This window comes from Ranitomeya imitator, chromosome 2, assembly GCF_032444005.1.
Source record: "Ranitomeya imitator isolate aRanImi1 chromosome 2, aRanImi1.pri, whole genome shotgun sequence".
NCBI lineage: Eukaryota > Metazoa > Chordata > Amphibia > Anura > Dendrobatidae > Ranitomeya > Ranitomeya imitator.
The window spans coordinates 646,696,700-646,721,463 of NC_091283.1; the positions used below are offsets into that span (position 1 = coordinate 646,696,700).

The 24,764-nt window shown below is 45.0% G+C and overlaps 1 protein-coding gene across 1 annotated transcript in view; it reads left to right on the forward strand.

The window, feature by feature from the left end:
- LOC138665409 (gastrula zinc finger protein XlCGF48.2-like) overlaps positions 1–24,764 on the forward strand; it is a 128,243-nt gene that overhangs the window by 30,967 nt on the left and 72,512 nt on the right. Inside the window, exon 2 of the mRNA XM_069752861.1 lies at positions 16,164–16,316. Coding sequence (XP_069608962.1) covers positions 16,245–16,316 — 72 coding nt within the window. The 5' untranslated portion in view covers positions 16,164–16,244. The remainder of the gene's footprint in view (positions 1–16,163; positions 16,317–24,764) is intronic.

The window sequence follows — 24,764 nt, forward strand, 5'->3', positions numbered from 1 at the left end:
GTAACCCGATGTTTACCCTGGTTACCATGCTAAAAGTAAAAAAAAACAAACACTAGATACTTACCTAACGCTGTCTGTCCTCCAGCGCTGTGCTCTGCACTCCTCCTGCACTGGCTGTGAGCCGGAAAGCAGAGCGGTGACGTCACCGCTCTGCTTTCCGGCTCACAGACAGTACAGGAGGAGAGCAGAGAAGCAGAGCGCAGCGCTGGAGGACAGACAGCGGTAGGTAAGTATCTAGTGTTTGTTTTTTTTAACTTTTAGCATGGTATCCAGGGTAAACATCGGGTTACTAAGCGCGGCCCTGCGCTTAGTTACCCGATGTTTACCCTGGTTACCGGCATCGTTGGTCGCTGGAGAGCTGTCTGTGTGACAGCTCTCCAGCGACCAAACAGCGACGCTGCAGCGATCCGGATCGTTGTCGGTATCGCTGCAGCGTCGCTTAGTGTGAAGGGGCCTTTACAGTGAAATTCAAAGACAATGAGTGTGCAATTATTGCAGGAAACAAGGTGATAACCAAAGTCAAGGCAGATGAACAATTATATCATTTTGACACACCAAAGGAACAGATGAAGGTATGTACACATGATCACAAAAACTGTATTCACATGTGGCATAGACGTCTAGGACATAGACACCCTGACAGTATAAGGGAACTACAGAGAAAAGAATTGACAAAAGATTTAAAGATATCAGATTGCTCAATTACCATAAGATGTGATTGTTGTATAAAATCCAAAGCCACAAGGATATCTATTCCAAAAGAAAGTGAGATGAAAAGCGAAAGACCACTTGATTTGGTGCATACTGACGTATGTGGACCCATAAAAGTGACTACATCAGGAGGCAATATATACATGTTGACTTTTATAGACGATTACTCAAGATACACAGCCACATACTTAATTAAAAACAAAAGTGAAGTTTTTGATAAACTTGTAGACTATGTAACAAGATCAAGTAACAAATTTCAAAGGAAGCCAATTGTCATCAGAAGTGATAATGGAGGTGAATTTACAGGTCACAGAATAGAAGACTACTTAAGACAAAATGGAATAGAACACCAGAAAACGGTTCCATACACACCTGAACAAAATGGAGTAGCAGAAAGAAAAAACAGAACTCTAACAGAGATGAAAGATGTATGCTGACAGATTCGAAACTACCAGAGAAATATTGGGGTGAGGCAGCATTGACAGCTACTTATCTACAGAACCGACTTTTTTCCAGAAAACTGACGAAAACACCATATGAACTGTGGCAAGGTATGAAACCAAGTGTCAATCATTTAAAAGTTTTTGGATGTAAAGTTTTCATATTCATTCCAACAGAAAAACGTTCCAAACTTCAAAACAGATCCATGGAAGGAATATTTGTTGGATATAGTGAAAATTGCAAAGGATACAGAATCCTAGATCCCAAAACAGGCAGAGTTACGGTGAGTAACAGTGTGACATTCATTGAAGATTTAAATGAAGACATTATGATTTCAGTTGAAACAAAAAATGAGAAAACCAATAATGATACAACTGAAGAAATATCTGATGAGAAAGAAGCAGAAATTATTGAAGAACAAAATACTAAAAGTGAAGAATCACAACTACAAACAGACACAGAACCAAGACGTTCAATGAGAGAGAACAAAGGAAAACCACCGAAAAGTCTCTCATACAAGACAAGCACAAGAAAAATCTATGAGCCTACTTCTTGGGAAGAAATATCTAAACTGCCTGTAGGAGAAGACTATGATGAGACATTTGCTCCAGTTGTCAAACACACTACAATAAGAACTTTACTTACAGTTGCAGCAATGAAACAGATGCAACTGAGACATCTGGATGTAAAGACAGCTTTTCTGAATGGATATTTAACAGAAGACATTTATATGGAACAACCTCCAGGATTCAAAGATGAAAGAAATCCAAAGTTTGTAAACTACAGAAAAGCATATATGGTTTAAAGCAAGCAGCTAAAGCGTGGAATGACAAAATCACGGAAGTACTTACAAATGAAAAATTTCAAAGAAGCAAAGCTGATCCATGCTTATACACAAAATGGCTGATTAATAGATAGATTTACATACTCATATATGTAGACATTTTGATTTGTTTTGAACAAGAAAGGGATAACGAAAACATTCTAAAAATCCTGAAGCGACATTTCGAAATCAAAGACTTGGGAAATGTAAAACAATATCTAGGAATACAAGTAGAAAGAGAAGAAGATGGAAGTTTCCTACTGAATCAAAATCACATGATCCAAGACATAACAGAAAAATTTGGATTAAAGGATGCAAAAACAGTAAAGTCTCCAATGGAAACTAATTATCTCAAAGAGATGAACAGTGAACAAAATATGCTACCAAATAATGAAGAATACAGAACAGCAATAGGAAAACTACTGTATCTAGCGACCGTTACAAGACCAGACATCGCAGCAGCAGTAGGAATCCTGAGTAGAAAGGTATCAAAACCAAATAAAGCTGATTTGAATGCCGTGAAGAGAGTAATGCGTTATTTGAAAGGAACTAGCAATGTTAAGCTGAAATTACCCACAAGCGATGATTGCATTTTAACAGGATATGTTGCTGCAGATTGGGCTGGAGATCCAACTGACAGAAGATCTACCAGTGGACATATTTTTTTCCTCTCAGGTGGACCAATAAGTTGGACAAGTAAGAAACAGTCAATTGTGACACTATCTTCAACAGAAGCAGAATATGTTGCCGCAGCACATGCGAGTCAAGAAGTACTGTGGTTAAGACAATTGTTGACAGAATTAGGACAACCACAGTTGGCACCAACAAAACTAAAAGAGGACAATCAAGGATGTCTTGTTCTTGCTCAGATGGAAAGAGTCAATCCAAGAACCAAGCATATTGATGTGAAATATCATTTCTTGAGAGATCATCAGGAACAAGGAGTCTTGAAGTTAGAGTACTGTCCTACTGAAGAAATGACAGCAGAAGGCATTGAATGCTGATAAACATCAGAGACTAATAAAAAAGTTGGGTTTGATTGAATAAGTCCTTACTGTTGAGAAAGGGTGTTGGCATATGCAACAGATTAGGACTTATTATAAGTGAAAAGAGGACTTTATACTAACCAGACAGCAGATGGCGATAGTGTGTAAAGTTATATACTTGCTGTAATGTGGGGAGGGAAGCTCTCAGTTGTTGGTTGTTTTCTTACTTTCTGTTTTGCTTTTCTTCATGAATGTGTTGTGTTCAGTGCACGGACTGTGTGACACTGAATTGTATCTCATGTTTATCCAGTATGAAGTAAATACTGTTTACTCAAGATATCTTGCTGATTGAAGCTCTCCTAAAGGTACCTTCACACTAAACGACGCTGCAGCGATCCAGACAACGATCCTGATCGCTGCAGCGTCGCTGTTTGGTCGCTGGAGAGCTGTCACACAGACCGCTCTCCAGCGACCAACGATGCCGGTAACCAGGGTAAACATCGGGTTACTAAGCGCAGGGCCGCGCTTAGTAACCCGATGTTTACCCTGGTTACCATCCTAAAAGTAAAAAAAACAAACGCTACATACTTACCTACCGCTGTCTGTCCCCGGCGCTTTGCTTCTCTGCTCTGGCTGTGAGCGCCGGGCAGCCGGCAAGCAGATTGGTGACGTCACCGCTCTGCTTTCCGGCCGCTGTGCTCACAGCCAGAGCAGAGAAGCAGAGCGCTGGGGACAGACAGCGGTAGGTAAGTATGTAGCGTTTGTTTTTTTTACTTTTAGGATGGTAACCAGGGTAAACATCGGGTTACTAAGCGTGGCCCTGCGCTTAGTAACCCGATGTTTACCCTGGTTACCAGCGAAGACATCGCTGAATCGGTGTCACACACGCCGATTCAGCGATGTCAGCGGGAGAGCCAGCGACCAAAGAAAGGTCTGGCCCTCTAGCCCCGACCAACGACATCACAGCAGGATTCTGATCGCTGCTGCGTGTCAAACTAAACGATATCGCTAGCGAGGACGCTGCAACGTCACGGATTGCTAGCGATATCGTTTAGTGTGAAGGTACCTTAAGTACAGTGGTGACTGCAAGAAGACGCACTCTGCAACAGTTTCAATGTTTAGGCACATCAGTGGCTCTCCAAACGCAACATGGCGTCCCATCTCGATTCCAGTCAATTTTGCATTGAAAAGTCAAATGGCGGTCCTTCGCTTCCGAGCTCTGTCATGCGCCCAAACATTGGTTTACCCCCACATATGGTGTATCTGCGTACTCAGGACAAATTGTACAACAACTTTTGGGGTCCATTTTCTCCTGTTACCCTTGGTAAAATAAAACAAATTGGAGCTGAAGTAATTTTTTTGTGAAAAAAAGTTAAATGTTCATTTTTATTTAAACATTCCAAAAATTCCCGTGAGACACCTAAAGGGTTAATAAACTTCTTGAATGTGGTTTTGAGCACCTTGAGGGGTGCAGTTTTTAGAATGGTGTCACACTTGGGTATTTTCTATCATATAGACCCCTCAAAATGACTTCAAATGAGATGTGGTCCCTAAAAAAAAAATGGTGTTGTAAAAATGAGAAATTGCTGGTCAACTTTTAACCCTTATAACTCCCTAACAAAAAAAAAATTTTGGTTCCAAAATTGTGCTGATGTAAAGTAGACATGTGGGAAATGTTACTTATTAAGTATTTTGTGTGACATATGTTACAGAACCCCCCAGCACCAAGAATGTTATGCAGTATATGTATGTATAATAGTTTCCATGTGAAATGTGTTATGGACCTGGTGGTTAGGAGCACCCGGAACGACCTGATGGTTAAACTCACACAGGACAAGCTCTGGGAAGTGGGAGCTCTTCTGACCTCAACCCCTAATCCTATCACACAACTAGAAATAGCCGTGGAGCGTACCTAACACGACCTAGACGCCTCTTCACAGCCTAAGAGCTAACTAGCCCTAAAGATAGAAAATAAAGCCTACCTTGCCTCAGAGAAATTCCCCAAAGGAAAAGGCAGCCCCCCACATATATTGACTGTGAGTTAAGATGAAAGTCACAAACACAGAAATGAAACAGGTTTCAGCAAAGGGAGGCCAGACTTACTAAACAGACTGAGGATAGGAAAGGTATCTTTGCGGTCAGCACAAAAAACTACAAAAGACCACGCAGAGTGTGCAAAAAGACCTCCGCACCGACTCACGGTGCGGAGGTGCCACTCTGCATCCCAGAGCTTCCAGCTAGCAAGGCAAAATCATGATAGCCAACTGGACAAGGAAACAATGAACAAATAATAACTAGCAGGGACTTAGCTTCTGCTGGAGTAGACAGGTCACCAGAAAGATCCAAGAGTGAACTGAACCAGTACAAGAACATTGACAGCTGGCATGGAGTAACGATCTGAGTGGAGTTAAATAGAACAGCCAGCCAAAGAATAAACTGTCACCTGTGGAAGGAACCTCAGAAGCAGCAGCTCCACTCACAGCCACCAGAGGGAGTCCATGGACAGAACTCGCCGAAGTACCATTCATGACCACAGGAGGGAGTTCGAAAACAGAATTCACAACAGTACCCCCCCCCCCTTGAGGAGGGGTCACCGAACCCTCACCAGAGCCCCCAGGCCGATCAGGATGAGCCAAATGAAAGGCACGAACTAGATCGGCAGCATGAACATCAGAGGCAAAAACCCAGGAATTATCTTCCTGACCATAACCCTTCCACTTGACCAGGTACTGGAGTTTCCGTTTCGAAATACGAGAATCCAAAATCTTCTCCACCACATACTCCAACTCCCCCTCGACCAACACCGGGGCAGGAGGATCAACGGAGGTAACCATAGGCGCCACGTATCTCCGCAATAACGACCTATGGAACACATTATGGATGGCAAAAGAAGCTGGAAGGGCCAAACGAAATGACACAGGATTGAGAACCTCAGAAATCTTATACGGACCAATGAAACGGGGCTTAAACTTAGGAGAGGAAACCTTCACAGGAACATGACGAGACGACAACCAAACCAAATCCCCAACACGAAGTCGGGGACCAACACAGCGCCGGCGGTTAGCGAAACGTTGAGCCTTCTCCTGGGACAATGTCAAATTGTCCACCACATGAGTCCAAATCTGCTGCAACCTGTCCACCACCGTATCCACACCCGGACAGTCCGAAGGCTCAACCTGCCCTGAAGAGAAACGAGGATGGAAACCAGAATTACAGAAAAAAGGCGAAACCAAAGTAGCCGAGCTGGCCCGATTTTATTAAGGGCGAACTCAGCCAAAGGCAAGAAGGACACCCAATCATCCTGATCAGCAGAAACAAAGCATCTCAGATATGTCTCCAAAGTCTGATTAGTTCGTTCGGTTTGGCCATTTGTCTGAGGATGGAAAGCCGAAGAAAAAGACAAATCAATGCTCATCTTAGCACAAAAGGACCGCCAAAACCTCGAAACAAACTGGGAACCTCTGTCCGAGACGATGTTCTCCGGAATGCCATGCAAACGAACCACATGCTGGAAAAACAATGGCACCAAATCAGAGGAGGAAGGCAATTTAGACAAGGGTACCAAATGAACCATCTTAGAGAAGCGATCACAAACCACCCAAATGACCGACATCCTTTGAGAGACAGGGAGATCTGAAATAAAATCCATGGAAATATGCGTCCAGGACCTCTTCGGGACCGGCAAGGGCAAAAGCAACCCACTGGCACGAGAACAGCAGTTCTTAGCCCGAGCACAAGTCCCACAGGACTGCACAAAAGAACGCACATCCCGTGACAAAGAAGGCCACCAAAAGGATCTAGCCACCAAATCTCTGGTACCAAAGATTCCAGGATGACCCGCCAACACCGAACAATGAACCTCAGAGATAACTCTACTAGTTCATCTACAGTGGGGCAAAAAAGTATTTAGTCAGTCAGCAATAGTGCAAGTTCCACCACTTAAAAAGATGAGAGGCGTCTGTAATTTACATCATAGGTAGACCTCAACTATGGGAGACAAACTGAGAAAAAAAAAATCCAGAAAATCACATTGTCTGTTTTTTTATCATTTTTTTTGCATATTATGGTGGAAAATAAGTATTTGGTCAGAAACAAACAATCAAGATTTCTGGCTCTCACAGACCTGTAACTTCTTCTTTAAGAGTCTCCTCTTTCCTCCACTCATTACCTGTAGTAATGGCACCTGTTTAAACTTGTTATCAGTATAAAAAGACACCTGTGCACACCCTCAAACAGTCTGACTCCAAACTCCACTATGGTGAAGACCAAAGAGTTGTCAAAGGACACCAGAAAAAAAATTGTAGCCCTGCATCAGGCTGGGAAGACTGAATCTGCAATAGCCAACCAGCTTGGAGTGAAGAAATCAACAGTGGGAGCAATAATTAGAAAATGGAAGACATACAAGACTACTGATAATCTCCCTCGATCTGGGGCTCCACGCAAAATCCCACCCCGTGGGGTCAGAATGATCACAAGAACGGTGAGCAAAAATCCCAGAACCACGTGGGGGGACCTAGTGAATGAACTGCAGAGAGCTGGGACCAATGTAACAAGGCCTACCATAAGTAACACACTACGCCACCATGGACTCAGATCCTGCAGTGCCAGACGTGTCCCACTGCTTAAGCCAGTACATGTCCGGGCCCGTCTGAAGTTTGCTAGAGAGCATTTGGATGATCCAGAGGAGTTTTGGGAGAATGTCCTATGGTCTGATGAAACCAAACTGGAACTGTTTGGTAGAAACACAACTTGTCGTGTTTGGAGGAAAAAGAATACTGAGTTGCATCCATCAAACACCATACCTACTGTAAAGCATGGTGGTGGAAACCTCATGCTTTGGGGCTGTTTCTCTGCAAAGGGGCCAGGACGACTGATCCGGGTACATGAAAGAATGAATGGGGCCATGTATCGTGAGATTTTGAGTGCAAACCTCCTTCCATCAGCAAGGGCATTGAAGATGAAACGTGGCTGGGTCTTTCAACATGACAATTATCCAAAGCACACCGCCAGGGCAACGAAGGAGTGGCTTTGTAAGAAGCATTTCAAGGTCCTGGAGTGGCCTAGCCAGTCTCCAGATCTCAACCCTATAGAAAACATTTGGAGGGAGTTGAAAGTCCGTGTTGCCAAGCGAAAAGCCAAAAACATCACTGCTCTAGAAGAGATCTGCATGGAGGAATGGGCCAACATACCAACAACAGTGTGTGGCAACCTTGTGAAGACTTACAGAAAACGTTTGACCTCTGTCATTGCCAACAAAGGATATATTACAAAGTATTGAGATGAAATTTTGTTTCTGACCAAATACTTATTTTCCACCATAATATGCAAATAAAATGATAAAAAAACAGACAATGTGATTTTTTGGATTTTTTTTTCTTAGTTTGTCTCCCATAGTTGAGGTCTACCTATGATGTAAATTACAGACGCCTCTCATCTTTTTAAGCGGAGGAACTTGCACTATTGCTGACTGACTAAATACTTTTTTGCCCCACTGTATCAGGGACAAACAGTTTCTCCGCTGGACAACGATCAGGTCTATCAGCCTGAAACTTCTGCAGCACACGCCGCAAATCAGGGGAGATGGCAAACAAAATTACCCCCTCTTTGAGAATACCCGCCGGCTCAGGAACACCCGGAGAGTCAGGCACAAAACTCCTTGACAGGGCATCAGCCTTCACATTCTTAGAGCCCGGAAGGTACGAAACCACAAAATCAAAACGGGAGAAAAACAGCGACCATCGAGCCTGTCTAGGATTCAATCGTTTGGCAGACTCGAGATAAGTCAAATTCTTGTGATCCGTCAAGACCACCACGCGATGCTTGGCTCCTTCAAGCCAATGTCGCCACTCCTCGAATGCCCACTTCATGGCCAACAACTCTCGATTGCCAACATCATAATTGCGCTCAGCAGGCGAGAATTTTCTAGAAAAGAAGGCACATGGTTTCATCACCGAGCCATCAGAACTTCTTTGCGACAAAACAGCCTCTGCACCAATCTCAGAAGCATCAACCTCAACCTGAAACGGGAGCGAAACATCTGGCTGGCACAACACAGGGGCAGAAGAAAAACGACGCTTCAACTCCTGAAAAGCCTCTACAGCCGCCGAGGACCAATTGACCACATCAGCACCTTTCTTGGTCAAATCAGTCAACGGTTTTGCAACACTAGAAAAATTAGCGATGAAGCGACGGTAAAAATTAGCAAAGCCCAGGAACTTCTGCAGGCTCTTCACAGATGTTGGCTGAGTCCAATCATAAATGGCCTGAACTTTAACAGGGTCCATCTCGATAGTAGAAGGGGAAAAAATGAAACCCAAAAATAAAACCTTCTGAACCCCAAAGAGACATTTCGACCCCTTCACAAACAAGGAATTCGCACGAAGGACCTGGAACACCATTCTGACCTGCTTCACATGAGACTCCCAATCATCCGAAAAGACCAAAATATCATCCAAATATACAATCATGAATCTATCTAGGTACTCTCGGAAGATGTCATGCATGAAGGACTGAAACACAGATGGAGCATTGGAAAGCCCGAATGGCATAACCAGGTACTCAAAATGGCCCTCGGGCGTATTAAATGCTGTTTTCCATTCATCGCCCTGTTTAATTCGCACAAGATTATACGCCCCTCAAAGATCTAGCTTGGTGAACCAACTAGCCCCCTTAATCCGAGCAAACAAATCAGACAGCAGCGGCAAAGGGTACTGAAATTTGACTGTGATCTTAAGAAGGCGGTAATCAATACAAGGTCTCAAAGAGCCATCCTTCTTGGCCACAAAAAAGAACCCTGCTCCCAACGGTGATGACGACGGGCGAATATGACCTTTCTCCAAGGATTCCTTTATATAACTCCGCATAGCGGCGTGCTCTGGCACAGATAAATTAAACAGACGGCCCTTAGGAAACTTACTACCAGGAATCAAATTAATAGCACAATCGCAATCCCTATGAGGAGGTAAGGCACCGGATTTGGGCTCTTCAAATACATCCCGGTAATCTGACAAAAACTCAGGGACTTCAGAAGGAGTGGAAGGCGAAATTGACAGCAATGGAACATCACCATGTACCCCCTGACAACCCCAGCCGGACACGGACATAGATTTCCAATCCAATACTGGATTATGGACCTGTAGCCATGGCAACCCCAAAACGACCACATCATGCAGATTATGCAACACCAAAAAGTGAATATCCTCCTGATGTGCAGGAGCCATGCACATGGTCAATTGAGTCCAGTACTGAGGCTTATTCTTGGCCAAAGGCGTAGCATCAATTCCTCTCAATGGAATAGGATACTGCAAGGGCTCCAGGAAAAAACCACAGTGCCTGGCAAACTCCAAGTCCATCAAATTCAGGGCAGCGCCTGAATCCACAAATGCCATAACAGAATAGGACGACAGAGAGCAAATCAGAGTAACGGACAAATGAAATTTAGACTGTACCGTACCAATGGTGGCAGACCTAGCGAACCGCTTAGTGCGCTTAGGACAATCGGAGATAGCATGAGTGGAATCACCACAGTAAAAACACAGCCTATTCCGACGTCTGTGTTCTTGCCGTTCAGCTCTGGTCAAAGTCCTATCACATTGCATAGGCTCAGGCCTATGCTCAGAGAATACCGCCAAATGGTGTACAGCTTTGCGCTCACGCAAGCGCCGATCGATCTGAATGGCCAAGGACATAGACTCATTCAGACCAGCAGGCGTGGGAAATCCCACCATGACATCCTTAAGGGCTTCAGAAAGACCCTTTCTGAAAATTGCCGCCAGGGCACACTCATTCCACTGAGTAAGCACAGACCACTTTCTAAACTTCTGACAGTACACCTCCGCTTCATCCTGACCCTGACACAAAGCCAGCAAGATTTTCTCTGCCTGATCCACTGAATTTGGTTCATCATAAAGCAATCCAAGCGCCAGAAAAAACGCATCTACATCACGCAATGCAGGATCTCCTGGCGCAAGGGAAAATGCCCAGTCTTGAGGGTCACCACGCAACAAAGAAATAATGATTTTTACTTGCTGAACGGGGTCACCAGAGGTGCGGGGTTTCAAAGCTAGAAACAGTTTACAATTATTTTTGAAATTCAGGAATTTAGATCTATCCCCTGAAAACAAATCAGGAATTGGAATTCTAGGCTCTAACATCGGATTCTGAACCACAAAATCTTGAATGTTTTGTACCCTTGCAGTGAGATGATCCACACAAGAGGACAGACCTTGAATGTCCATATCTACACCTGTGTCCTGAACCACCCAGAGGTTAAGGGGAAAAGAAAGACAAAAAACACTGCAGAGAAAAAAAAATGGTCTCAGAACTTCTCTTATCCCTCTATTGAGATGCATTAATACTTTGGGCCAGCTGTACTGTTATGGACCTGGTGGTTAGGAGCACCCGGAACGACCTGATGGTTAAACTCACACAGGACAAGCTCTGGGAAGTGGGAGCTCTGCTGACCACAACCACTAATCCTATCACACAACTAGAAATAGCCGTGGAGCGTACCTAACACGACCTAGACGCCTCTTCACAGCCTAAGAGCTAACTAGCCCTAAAGATAGAAAATAAAGCCTACCTTGCCTCAGAGAAATTCCCCAAAGGAAAAGGCAGCCCCCCACATATATTGACTGTGAGTTAAGATGAAAGTCAGAAACACAGAAATGAAACAGGTTTCAGCAAAGGGAGGCCAGACTTACTAAACAGACTGAGGATAGGAAAGGTATCTTTGCGGTCAGCACAAAATACTACAAAAGACCACGCAGAGTGTGCAAAAAGACCTCCGCACCGACTCACGGTGCGGAGGTGCCACTCTGCATCCCAGAGCTTCCAGCTAGCAAGGCAAAATCATGATAGCCAACTGGACAAGGAAACAATGAACAAATAATAACTAGCAGGGACTTAGCTTCTGCTGGAGTAGACAGGTCACCAGAAATATCCAAGAGCGAACTAAACCAGTACAAGAACATTGACAGCTGGTATGGAGTAACGATCTGAGTGGAGTTAAATAGAACAGCCAGCCAAAGAATAAATTACGTCACCTGTGGAAGGAACCTCAGAAGCAGCAGCTCCACTCACAGCCACCAGAGGGAGTCCATGGACAGAACTCGCCGAAGTACCATTCATGACCACAGGAGGGAGTTCGAAAACAGAATTCACAACAGAAATGCATCAGTCCACAGGCTGCGCTACTGGACAAGATATTCTCTTTCTGACCTCCCCCCACCTTTGTAATTCCCACAGTAAATAGCGGCAGGCTCCGGCCCCCTGCGGCTATTGTAATGTATGTCTGGCCAGCTGTTTTCCTATTGGCCTGTCCTGTGTATCTGTGTTATATATTCTGTGTGCTGAAAATAAAGTGTGTTCTTTTAGACTGGAAATACGTGGGGTAGCAGTCAGCTTTTATATGCTCTCACGTAACCAAGGAATTCCAGCCAGCATCCTTCATTCAGAATCCAGCAAAAGCAGCGTGGACCTCCTGAAACACGGGGTTGTACTGAAAGAGGTACCACAGCTTGTTAGACCCCGTTACAACATATCTCTGTGATTTAATTGCATAAAAATTCAAAGTTGGAAAATTGCGAAATTTTCAAAATTTTTGCCAAATTTCTGTTTTTTCACAAATAAACACAGGTAATATCAAATAAATTTTACCACTATCATGAAGTACAATATGTCACGAGAAAACAATATCAGAATCACTGGGATCCGTTGAAGCGTTCCAAAGTTATAACCTCACTAGATGGTGGCCTGATTCTAACGCATCGGGTATTCTAGAATATGCATGTCCACGTAGTATATTGCCCAGCGATGTAGTATATTGCCCAGCCATGTAGTATATTGCCCAGTCACGTAGTATATTGCCCAGCGACATAGTATATTGCCCAGCGACATAGTATATTGCCCAGTGATGTAGTATATTTCCCAGCCACATAGTATATTGGCCAGCCATGTAGTATATTGCCCAGTGACGTAGTATATTGCCCAGCCACGTAGTATATTGCCCAGCAACGTAGTATATTGCCGAGCCACGTAGTATATTGGCCAGTCACGTATTGCCCAGCCACATAGTATATAGCACAGCCCACGTAGTATGGTATATTGCCCAGTCACGTAGTATATTGGCCAGTCACGTAGTATATTGGCCAGTCACGTATTGCCCAGCCACATAGTATACAGCACAGCCCACATAGTATGGTATATTGCCCAGTCACGTAGTATATTGGCCAGTCACGTAGTATATAGCCCAGCCACATAGTATATTGCCCAGTCACGTAGTATATAGCAGAGCCACGTAGTATATTGCCCAGTCACGGAGTATATTGGCCAGCACAGAGCCACGTAGTATAGAGACTTAAAAAAATACAAAAACATATACTCAAAGGGGTTAAGTGAGAGAACTTGCACAATTGGGGGCTGACTAAATACTTTTTTTCGCCACTGAACACTCTGCAACCATCTTGACTGAAAAAAACAGAAATGTAGTAATTTTTGCAAATTTATTAACAAAGAAAAACTGAAATATCACATGGTCATAAGTATTCAGTAGAAGCACCCTTTTGAGCTAGTACAGCCATGAGTCGTCTTGGGAATAACGCAACAAGTTTTTCACGCTTGGATTTGGGGATCCTCTGCCTTTCTTCCTTGCAGATCCTCTCCAGTTCCATCAGGTTGGATGGCTTTTTAACAGAAAAATAAGTGTATGGCAACCATCAGCATTGGAAAATCTCCGTGGTACAAGGTTGGCACATACTGCTGGTGGTATGTTGGCCCATTCCTCCATGCAGATCTCTTCTAGAGCAGTGATGTTTTGGGCCTGTCTCTGTGCAACACGGACTTTCAACTTCCTCCAAAAGTGTTATGATCCGTTCCAGGGTTTAATCCTGTCTGCCTTTTTCCGGGCGGATCATGTCAAGGGTTAACTTTGCTCTGCCTCATTCTGGGTTCAGGTTTGCTATTTAGCTCTGATGCATCCTGCTGGTGGTGTCAGCTATAGTTCTGCCTTCGGCGTGTGAACCTGACTCTGGTAGTTCCTGATCCGTTCTGCTGTGATCCCTGACTTGCCCCATGTCTGTTGACTCCCTCTGTCTGCCCTTTTCCCAGTGTTTCTCTATTTGTTGGTTTGATTCCCTGGTTTTTGACTTTGCTCATATTCGGACTCGCTTCTGCCTTCTGTCTTTGTTTTATCCGCTTCTGACTGTTGCTGAACCTCCTGCCTTGTTCCTGACCACGTTTACTGCTGATCCCTTTGGTACTTCCGCTTCTAACGGTTTTCTGACTCGGCTTGTCTGACCACTCTCTCGCCACTTGGTGGCGTCGGTGCTACTGCTCTGTGTGTGCAGGGGGACACGTAGACATGTGGGAAATGTTATTTATTAACTATTTTGTGCGATATGATGCTCTGATTTAAGGGCACAAAAATTAAAAGTTTGAAAATTGCAAAATTTTTGCCTAAGTTCCGTTTTCATAGTAAATGCAAGTCATATTGAATTTTACCACTAACATGAAGTACAATATGTCGCAAAATAACCAGTCTCAGAATCAGAGGGATCCATTGAAGCGTTCCAGAGTTACCATGGGTATCAGATATGGCAGATTGGGGATCCTCTGCCACTCTTCCTTGCAGATCCTCTCCAGTTTTGTCAGGTTGGATGGTGAACATTTGTGGACAGCCATTTTCAGGTCTCTCCAGAGATGTTCAATTGGGTTTAGGTCAGGGCTCTGGCTGGGCCAGTCAAGAATGGTCACAGAGTTGTTCTGAAGCCACTTCCTTGTTATTTTAGCTGTGTGCTTAGGGTCATTGTCTTGTTGGAGGTGAACCTTCGGTCAAGTCTGAGGTCCAGAGCACTCTGGAAGAGGTTTTCATCCAGGATATTTCTGTACTTGACCGCATTCATGTTTCCTTCAATAACGACCAGTCGTCCTGTCCCTGCAACTGAAAAACACCCCATAGCATGATGCTGCCACCACCATGTTCCACTATTGGGATTGTATTGGGCAGGTGAAAAGCAGTGCCTGATTTTCTTCACAAATACCGCTTAGAATTATCACTAAAAAGGTCTATCTTCATCTAATCAGACCAGAGAATCTTATTTCTCATAGTCTGGGAGTCCTTCGTGTGTTTTTTTTTAGCAAACTCTATGCGGGCTTTACTATGTCTTGCACTGAGGAGAGGCTTCCATCGGGCCACTCTGCCATAAAGACCTGACTTTTGGAGGGCTGCAGTGATAATTGACTTTGTGTAACTTTCTCCCATCTCCCTTCTTCATCTCTGGAGCTCAGCCACAGTGATGTTGGGGTTCTTCTTTACCTCTCTCACCAAGGCTCTTCTCCCACGATTGCTCAGTTTGGCTGGACGGCTAGGTCTAGGAGGACTTCTGGTGGTCCTACTTCTGCCATTTAAGGTTAATGGAGGCCACTGTGCTCTTCGGAACCTTGAGTACAACAGAAATTGTGTTGTAACCTTGGCCAGTTCTGTGCCTTGCCACAATTCTGTCTCTGAGCTTCTTGGCCAGTTCCTTTGACCTCATGATTCTCATTTGATTTGACATGCACTGTGAACTGTGAGGTCTTATATAGACAGGTGTGTGCCTTTACAAATCAAGTCCTATCAGTTTACCGTAATTAAACACAGCTGGTCTCCAATGAAGGAGTTAAACCATCTCAAGGAGGATCACAAGGAAATTTACAGGATGTGACTTAAATATGAGTGTCTGAGCAAAGGGTCTGAATACTTATGACCATGTGATATTTTATTTTTTCTTTTTTATCAAATTTGCAAAAATTGCTACATTTCTGTTTTTTTCAGTCAAGATGGGGTCAGAGTGTACATTAATGTGAAAAAAATAACTTTTTTGAATTTACCAAATGGCTGCAATGAAACAAAGAGTGAAAAATTTAAAGGGGTCTGAATATTTTCCATACCCCTAACCGCATAATGTGACAGTGGTCAGAATTGTAAAAATTGGCCTGGTCATTAAGGTCAAAATTGGCTTGGTCACTAAGGTCACAAAGTCCACATCCCAATAAGAACAAGGAAAACTATTCTGTGGACAGGTGTGCCCTAACTTTTGACCATTACTGCATGCCCAAAACCAGAGTCATAAAGGAGGGTCTGTTTCTATGTCTGAGTAATAGTACTCTATGTGAGTGCAGTCATTAGCCCACTATGTAACGTATCACATCTCTTCATGTTTCAGGCTTCATTCTGTAGACGCTGCTCATCTGATGGAAAGGCGATAAGTGGACATTAAGTAGACGATTGGTGTGCCATTATAGAGATGGACAGGAGTCACATGACTGGGGAGATCTTAAGTCTCACACTGAAGATCATCTATCTACTGACTGGAGAGGTGAGATGGTCACTTGACATCTGTTACTGATAATACAGGTCCTTCTCAAAAAATTAGCATATAGTGTTAAATTTCATTATTTACCATAATGTAATGATTACAATTAAACTTTCATATATTATAGATTCATTTTCCACCAACTGAAATGTGTCAGGTCTTTTATTGTTTTAATACTGATGATTTTGGCATACAACTCCTGATAACCCAAAAAACCTGTCTCAATAAATTAGCATATTTCACCCATCCAATCAAATAAAAGTGTTTTTTAATAACAAACAAAAAAACCAGCAAATAATAATGTTCAGTTATGCACTCAATACTTGGTCGGGAATCCTTTGGCAGAAATGACTGCTTCAATGCGGCGTGGCATGGAGGCAATCAGCCTGTGACACTGCTGAGATGTTATGGAGGCCCAGGATGCTTCAATAGCGGCCTTAAGCTCATCCAGAGTGTTGGGTCTTGCGTCTCTCAACTTTCTCTTCACAATATCCCACAGATTCTCTATGGGGTTCAGGTCAGGAGAGTTGGCAGGCCAATTGAGCACAGTAATACCATGGTCAGTAAACCATTTACCAGTGGTTTTGGCACTGTGAGCAGGTGCCAGGTCGTGCTGAAAAATGAAATCTTCATCTCCATAAAGCATTTCAGCCGATGGAAGCATGAAGTGCTCCAAAATCTCCTGATAGCTAGCTGCATTGACCCTGCCCTTGATGAAACACAGTGGACCAACACCAGCAGCTGACATGGCACCCCACACCATCACTGACTGTGGGTACTTGACACTGGACTTCAGGCATTTTGGCATTTCCTTCTCCCCAGTCTTCCTCCAGACTCTGGCACCTTGATTTCCGAATGACATGCAAAATTTGCTTTCATCAGAAAAAAGTACTTGGGACCACTTAGCAACAGTCCAGTGCTGCTTCTCTGTAGCCCAGGTCAGGCGCCTCTGCCGCTGTTTATGGTTCAAAAGTGGCTTTACCTGGGGAATGCGGCACCTGTAGCCCATTTCCTGCACACGCCTGTGCACGGTGGCTCTGGATGTTTCCACACCAGACTCAGTCCACTGCTTCCTCAGGTTCCCCAAGGTCTGGAATCGGTCCTTCTCCACAATCTTCCTCAGGGTCCGGTCTCCTCTTCTCGTTGTACAGCGTTTTCTGCCACATTGTTTCCTTCCAACAGACTTACCATTGAGGTGCCTTGATACAGCACTCTGGGAACAGCCTATTTGTTGAGAAATTTCTTTCTGGGTCTTACCCTCTTGCTTGAGGGTGTCAATGATTGCCTTCTTGACATCTGTCAGGTCGCTAGTCTTACCCATGATGGGGGTTTTGAGTAATGAACCAGGCAGGGAGTTTATAAAAGCCTCAGGTATCTTTTGCATGTGTTTAGAGTTAATTAGTTGATTCAGAAGATTAGGGTAATAGGTCGTTTAGAGAACCTTTTCTTGATATGCTAATTTATTGAGACAGGTTTTTTGGGTTATCAGGAGTTGTATGCCAAAATCATCAGTATTAAAACAATAAAAGACCTGACAAATTTCAGTTGGTGGATAATGAATCTATAATATATGAAAGTTTAATTGTAATCATTACATTATGGTAAATAATGAAATTTAACACTATATGCTAATTTTTTGAGAAGGACCTGTAGGTCTTTTACCAATGAAATAACGCCTGTTAGTTCTGTGGGATGCCATATTGCGCCGTTACATCTGATAACGCTTCAATTTAAGCACCACTCTGGCATTTCTTTGACTTCACCGCTGGAGTGGTATCACTATGGTAAGTTCTCTGTCCCTAGTAAAACACCTGCTGTCTTCTGCTCCTTCCTGAAGCTGCTACGGTCCTGCTCCGCCATCTTGTGACCACAGCTCCTGAGTGATTGGAAGTCAAAGCGGTAACAAGCTCTCAATGTAAGTCATATCAAGAATAAGTCCCTCCCACTTGCCCCTAACCGAACTTATAGCAGAGTTCGTTCCCACCGATAACAGATATGTATACAAGGTGAAATAAGACCCTGAGGTCCCTGCGATTTAAGGATACCTATCAGGGACAAAGATGAAATGTTGCGGTTTGCTCCCATATTCCTCATATACGACTGAATGGCTGATCTTAGTTGCAAATAATGGAAAAATTGAGATCTTGGGATGGCATGTCTAGCTTGTAGCTGTTCAAAGGACATGAAGATCTCCTGATCAATCTTATTTATTTTAATCAAGAAAACTTTTATTGAAACAACAGACATTACAGCCTTAATAACAGCAAACAGTTACAGATGCATAATGAGACATATCAACCTAGACATTGCCACCATGCATAACCACAGACCATGAGGATAATTCCCAACAACCTTTATACCTCACCATCCCCCTGTTTCCTTGGTATACCTTGTATATAAAACAGTTTAAATAATACAATCTGAATCTACATACCGAAAGACTGATATTCAGGCTATGTACACACGTTCAGGATTTTTTGCAGAAAATTCCTGAGAAAAACCGGACATTTTCTGCAAGAAAACCGCATGCGTTTTTGCCGCGGTTTTGACGCATTTTTGCAGCGTTTTTTTCCGGACACTTCCCAATGCATTTTGTAGTGGGAAATCCGCAAAAAAACCCCACAAAATTAATGAACATGCTGCGTTTTTTTCGCAGGAAAAAAACGCATCATGTGCACAAAACATGCGGAATTCATTCTAAATGATAGGATGCTTATTGTATGCAGTTTTTTTGCGGTTTTATAGCGTTTTTATCGGGAAAAACCGCGAAAAAACCGCAACGTGTGCACACAGCCTAATACTCCTATACGTAGTTAATATTTTTTTAACCCAGTAGTAATAATTAAGAGATCACATCTGATGCCAGCTCCATGGACACAACTGCAGGTCATCTGATCCAATCTCCCCATTTTTTTCCGAATTTACTGGTGGCTCCATTTTTAGTACGGTATATACCCTTTTCTCCATTAGGATTGTATTATTTAAGTAATGAACTTCATCTATTGAGGGAGGACCACTTACCAACCATTGTTTTGCAATAGTTTTGCTGGCCTGGTAAAATACTTTGGCTACAGCCAAGTGCACTGGATTGGAACCTCCAATGTTCCCCATAAGATCCAGTACACATACCATAGGGCTGAGGGGAACTTGAATGCTAAAGACCTCCAAAATTAGTCTGCTGACTTTCCCCCACAGCACCCCCGCCCACCTTCCCAATTGAGAACTTGAACAGAACATGTGGATCAAATCAGCTCCCTCTTCCACACAAAGGGGACTATGATCGTCAGCTGTCAAAACAGTTCTGACCTTCTCTGAGTTGTATTGATCGAAACGTGACGTGTAGATTCCAGAATATCCTCCCATTCTTCTATGGCTTGTGACAGTCATTGGTAATGTAATAGAGGGGAAGTATGTTTCACTACGCCTAATAGCCTCAGTGATATAAAATCCAGAGTTTTATTTCCTCCAGCTCAGTAAGTGTTGCGAGCGTTAAGTTAAGTTTATGTTATAGGCTGGTTTTTAGGGAGACATTCATAGAGCGGGTAGGAGACTGTCCCCCCATATCTCCACCTACAGAGCCATCACCACTATGTGCTGACAGGAGCTTGGTGAGGTCACAGTCATTTCTCTGTATCATCCTCCTCCCTGCTGTAACCTTTTCTCCTACGCCTCATTGGGGGACACAGGACCATGGGTGTTATGCTGCTGCCACTAGGAGGACACTAAGTTAACACATAAAGAATAACTCCTCCCCTGCAGTATACACCCTCCTGCTGGCTCTAAATGAACCAGTTCTTGCTTGTCTGTAGGAGGCACTTGGGTCTGCTTTTAGACCCCACCGTTTTTTATTTTCATTTTTATTCTATTTTTTCCCGTAACGGAGCAAATGGGGGTGACAGACCCTTTCTAGGTTCCAATCTCCCCCAAATCATCAACAGGCAAGTACGTGGAGCGTTCCTCCCGTATCCTTTCCTACAATATTGGATGCCAGCCCTGAGCTCCCCTTATGTTCGACGGTTCCTTCGCATGCTGATCTCCCCTGTTAGGGTTGGCGGAACGCACCGAATATATTTATTACGTGGGATTGGTGCGTTTGCAACCCGGGATCCACTGTGCAGGAAAGAACCTGCTGCTAAATAAATGGCGGCACTACATGGCAGTATAAACCAGCTCTGTTAGCTTCACAGAGCAGCCGAGAAGGTAAAGCTCTGTGCCCTGTTAGACTTTCACAGAGGCACAGGCCAACTATCCAGATGTGAGCAGTGACTGGTCATGCATGCACACAAAACTCCTCGCTGGAGGTGCCAGCATTCTAGGGGCTTATTTCAGCCGGGTCCCTGAACACATTCAAACACATGACCACACTGGCGCAAAGTACATAACATAAGAGGATACTAGCGCATGGGCGTGCGGCCATGCGAGCCTTAAATAGCTGCAGCACGTATAGGACCTTTCAAAGAAGGACCAATGGAATTGTTGCAGTACCTGAGCATGTGACCCTAGATCTCCACTGAGAGATCTTGCCCTGGGCATGCTCAGTGTGTGCAAAGTAGGACTTAGTCCCAGAAAAGCCTGCTCGCCGCAGATCAGTGCAGGGTACAATAGCAGAGCCAGGAGAGGCAGTAGTAACCCTTTGCACAGAATCAGTCTCAGTCAGACGCTGGGAGCGACGTCTCCGCTGAGCAGGCTCCACTGTGGCTGATGCAGAATGGGAGACCGCAGCAGACACGGATCGAGATTCCCCCTGTGCAGCAGAGGAAACTCGACTCCTAACATCCCCCTCTATAGCAGGCGACCACATGGAGTAGCCCTCCATCTACCTCTCCTGGAGCCAGGTGCATAGCCGGACATATTATGTATGGCATCCGTGCAGCCCCCCACTGCATCACCACTGATATAGCGGATGACGCATGGCGGCAGAAGCTCTCCACCCCCTCCCTGACTATGGTGACTGTGGATTGAGCACCGGCCCACCGCATCTACTGTGAGTACACTGCGGGGGCCGAGGCGCTGGGGGGTCCTGGTCCCAGGGGGAATGGAAGGTCCGCACCTCTAGCAGGGCTTAAAGCCTGGGTCCGTGGGTGGTCCGCACTGCGGCTTTGCTATGAAGGAGCGCGGCTCAGGATGGCACTAATAGCGGTCGTGACGCCGCAGGCTGCAACCGCAAGTTTTTCAAATTTAGTCCCCGGCTTTTCCCCTTCATACAGGCCGGAGTTCTTGGCCATGCCCACCGGCAATTACCGCCGCCCATCTTTTCTAGCGCTTCTCGTTCCCTGAGAAGCGCTCTCACAGATCTCGGCGGCCATCTTGGGACACCCACACCGCTGATCCTGCAGCACTCCTCCAGCTCTCCTAATCACAGCCTTCAGGACCATACATTGCGGACCTCCCCTAGGGACTCAAGACACAGGACCTGGGTAAGCTGCAGATACATAGCTTAACCCTTCTCCTGCTGGTAAGCGCTCTCCTCAAAGCTACTATGTCTCAGTCAAGGCCTCACAAAAAGTCTGGGAAAACCCACACTGTATTCTTTGCTGCATGTACCTCTTGTAAGGTCTCATTACCTCGGGGTCACAATACTGCATTGTGCACAGATTGTGAACCCGGGACTTTTCAGGAACCACCTGTTACTGATACCGAACCTAGTGAGCCTGGTCCCCCTGAGTGGGCTACCTCTCATACCCGGTCTATGGCATCCCTGGCAAAAGCGTTAGAATCGTTCCGAGACCCCTCCTCTAACCAGGGCACTCTTACGGATGATGCTTCCGATCCTCAAAACCCCTCGTACTCTAGGGGTTGTACATTGCCAAGGAGCTCTCGCTCTTCCAGGAAAAGGACTCATGCCATATCCCCATACCATCACCGGGATTCGGGTTCTCAGAGCTCCATTTCTCGCTCCCCTTCCATTGGGGCTAGTAGAGAACCTGTTTCAGAGGACAATTCTGACACGTTCCTAGATCAGGAATTTCATCACGATCAGGAGACTCTCGACTCTCTCATTGAGTCAGTGAATAAGGCTTTGAAACTTGAGGAGGAACCTTTATCTAAAATGGATCATGCCGTGTCCTTTAAGAGGACCAATCGAGCGCACAGTGTTCGCCACTCATCCCAAATTTAAGGAAATTGTTGAATCTCACAGGATCCGTCCTGATAAACGATTCACAGGGAAGAAGCCCATGGAATCAAAATATCCCTTTGCCCAGGATCTAAGAAAAGATTGGTCTCAATCTCCCCCGGTAGATCCTCCGGTATCACGCCTGGCTACTAAATCTATTTTATCCTCTTTGGAAGGCGCCTCTATTAAAAACCCAATGGGGGAGAGAGGTATGTTGATGGATATGTCCACACAGAATGATGCATATGTTGAAGTTTACAACGTTGGTAGGTTCATTGGTGATAGAACAAGTACAAGAGCAGATACTGATCTGGCCAAGATGTGGAAGGTTGTGTGCATTCTTAATGGTCCGGTGGTCTGCCGGTATGTCTCAGGTTGTGGCTGTATAAGCTGACGTTGGTGGTGGAGTGAGAGACCAAACAGGTCTGTGCCCAGGAGGAGAGAAGCTCAGCCTCAGCAGATGCGTCCGTCGGCAGATGAATTTTGCAGGCGGCAGAGCCGCATCTGTAACTTGTGGGTACACGGAACAATTGCAGTGGATTGTTTCCCACCCAGGGACTGCTTTAGGACGTCCCATGGTCCTGTGTCCCCCAATGAGGCGTAGGAGAAATAGGGATTTTTGTGTACTCACCGTAAAATCTTTTTCTCCGAGCCAATCATTGGGGGGGACAGCACCCAACCTTGTTAAATGTTAAACTCCTACTGCTTTGCTACCGAACTGGTTCACTTAGAGCCAGCAGGAGGGTGTATACTGCAGGGGAGGAGTTATTCTTTATGTGTTAACTTAGTGTCCTCCTATTGGCAGCAGCATAACACCCATGGTCCTATGGTCCCCCAATGATTGGCTCGGAGAAAAGGATTTTACGGTGAGTACACAAAAATCCCTATTTTCACCGCAGGAATCCCTATTATTAAAGGGACACATAGAAGTGTACAATGTCCCAGCCTAAAGCATCTAAAAAGTCTAACAAGGCTATTGCAGTCTTTTTCACTTCATGCTCCTCCTGCCAGTCTGCGTTTCCCAAGGCTCAGAGTTCACCGCTCTGCAATGCCTGTGACCCCAAGTGCGCTCAGGAGCCTTCCGCTGCCACCGAGCCCAGTTTACTTAGTCCCCCAGAGTGGACTTCGTCACTGTCTCAATCCATAGCTTCTCTGGCCAAAGCGATTGAATCCCTCCGTGATCTTTCTACGGAGCGGAGCGTTTGCAGGACTGATGTAGATGGTTCCTCCCCCAGGCGGGAGCAGTCGGTTAGCAGGGGCCGGAAGCACTCTGGAAGCCTAGGGGGGTCTAGGAAACTGATCCCTAGTACGTCTCTTGAGCAAACACGTGCCTTGTCGCCTGAAAGCTCCGTTTCTCACTCTCCCTCTCCAGAGGTCAGTAGCGAACGCGAATCTGAGTGCAAATCAGAACATTGAATTCGCTGATAGAAGCGGTCAACTAGACTTTGAAGGTTGAGGAAGATTTAGATTCCGCTCCGGATCAAGCCATGTCCTTTAAGAGGACTAAACGCCCTCATAAGGCATTTGCCATTCACCCTGAGTTTCAGGCCATAGTCAATCGGCACCGGAAACGACTTGATAAACGCTTCACAGGACAAAGACCTCTTGAGGCAAAGTATCCTTTCCCAGCTGAGCTGAGGAAAGATTGGACTGAATCTCCTGTAGCAGATCCCCCAGTATTTCGCCTGGCATCCAAAACCCATCTGTCCTTCTGTGCGGGTAATCCATTAAAAATCCCATGGGCAGTCAGATAGGAAATTTGACTCGCTCTGTCTTTGAGGCCTCAGGTTCGGCTCTCTATCCATCCTTTGCTGCAGCATGGGTAGCTAAGGCAATTGTCTTATGGTCGGAGACCGTAGCTAATTCCATTTAGAGCAGTAATCTTCTTCCGGAGGCGGCGCACCTGTCCAGCCAAATTTCTTGGGCAGGAGATTACCTAATACATACATCTTTGGATGCGGCCGGCTGTGCTGCTCTGTCAGCAGCCAATGCCGTCACCATCAGAAGTGCATTATGGTTCAGAGAGTGGAAAGCGGACTCTGCATCAAAGAAGTTTCTCACATCTATTCCTTATCAGAGTGACAGCTTATTTAAAGAGAAGCTGGATCAGCTTATTTGTGATGCTATGGGAGGAAAGAGCAAATTTCTTCCCCAACAGAGACATAGGCGTTCTTTTCAGAGACAGCAACAAATCCGATTCCGATCCTTTCACTCCAATCCGGGCTGGTCCACTACCACTACATCTTCCTGCTCAGGGCGCTCTCCACGCAAGGATGGAGGACCTCATGTCTAGTATAGACCCAGGCAGCATTGAAAATCTCGATCCAAACAGTCGA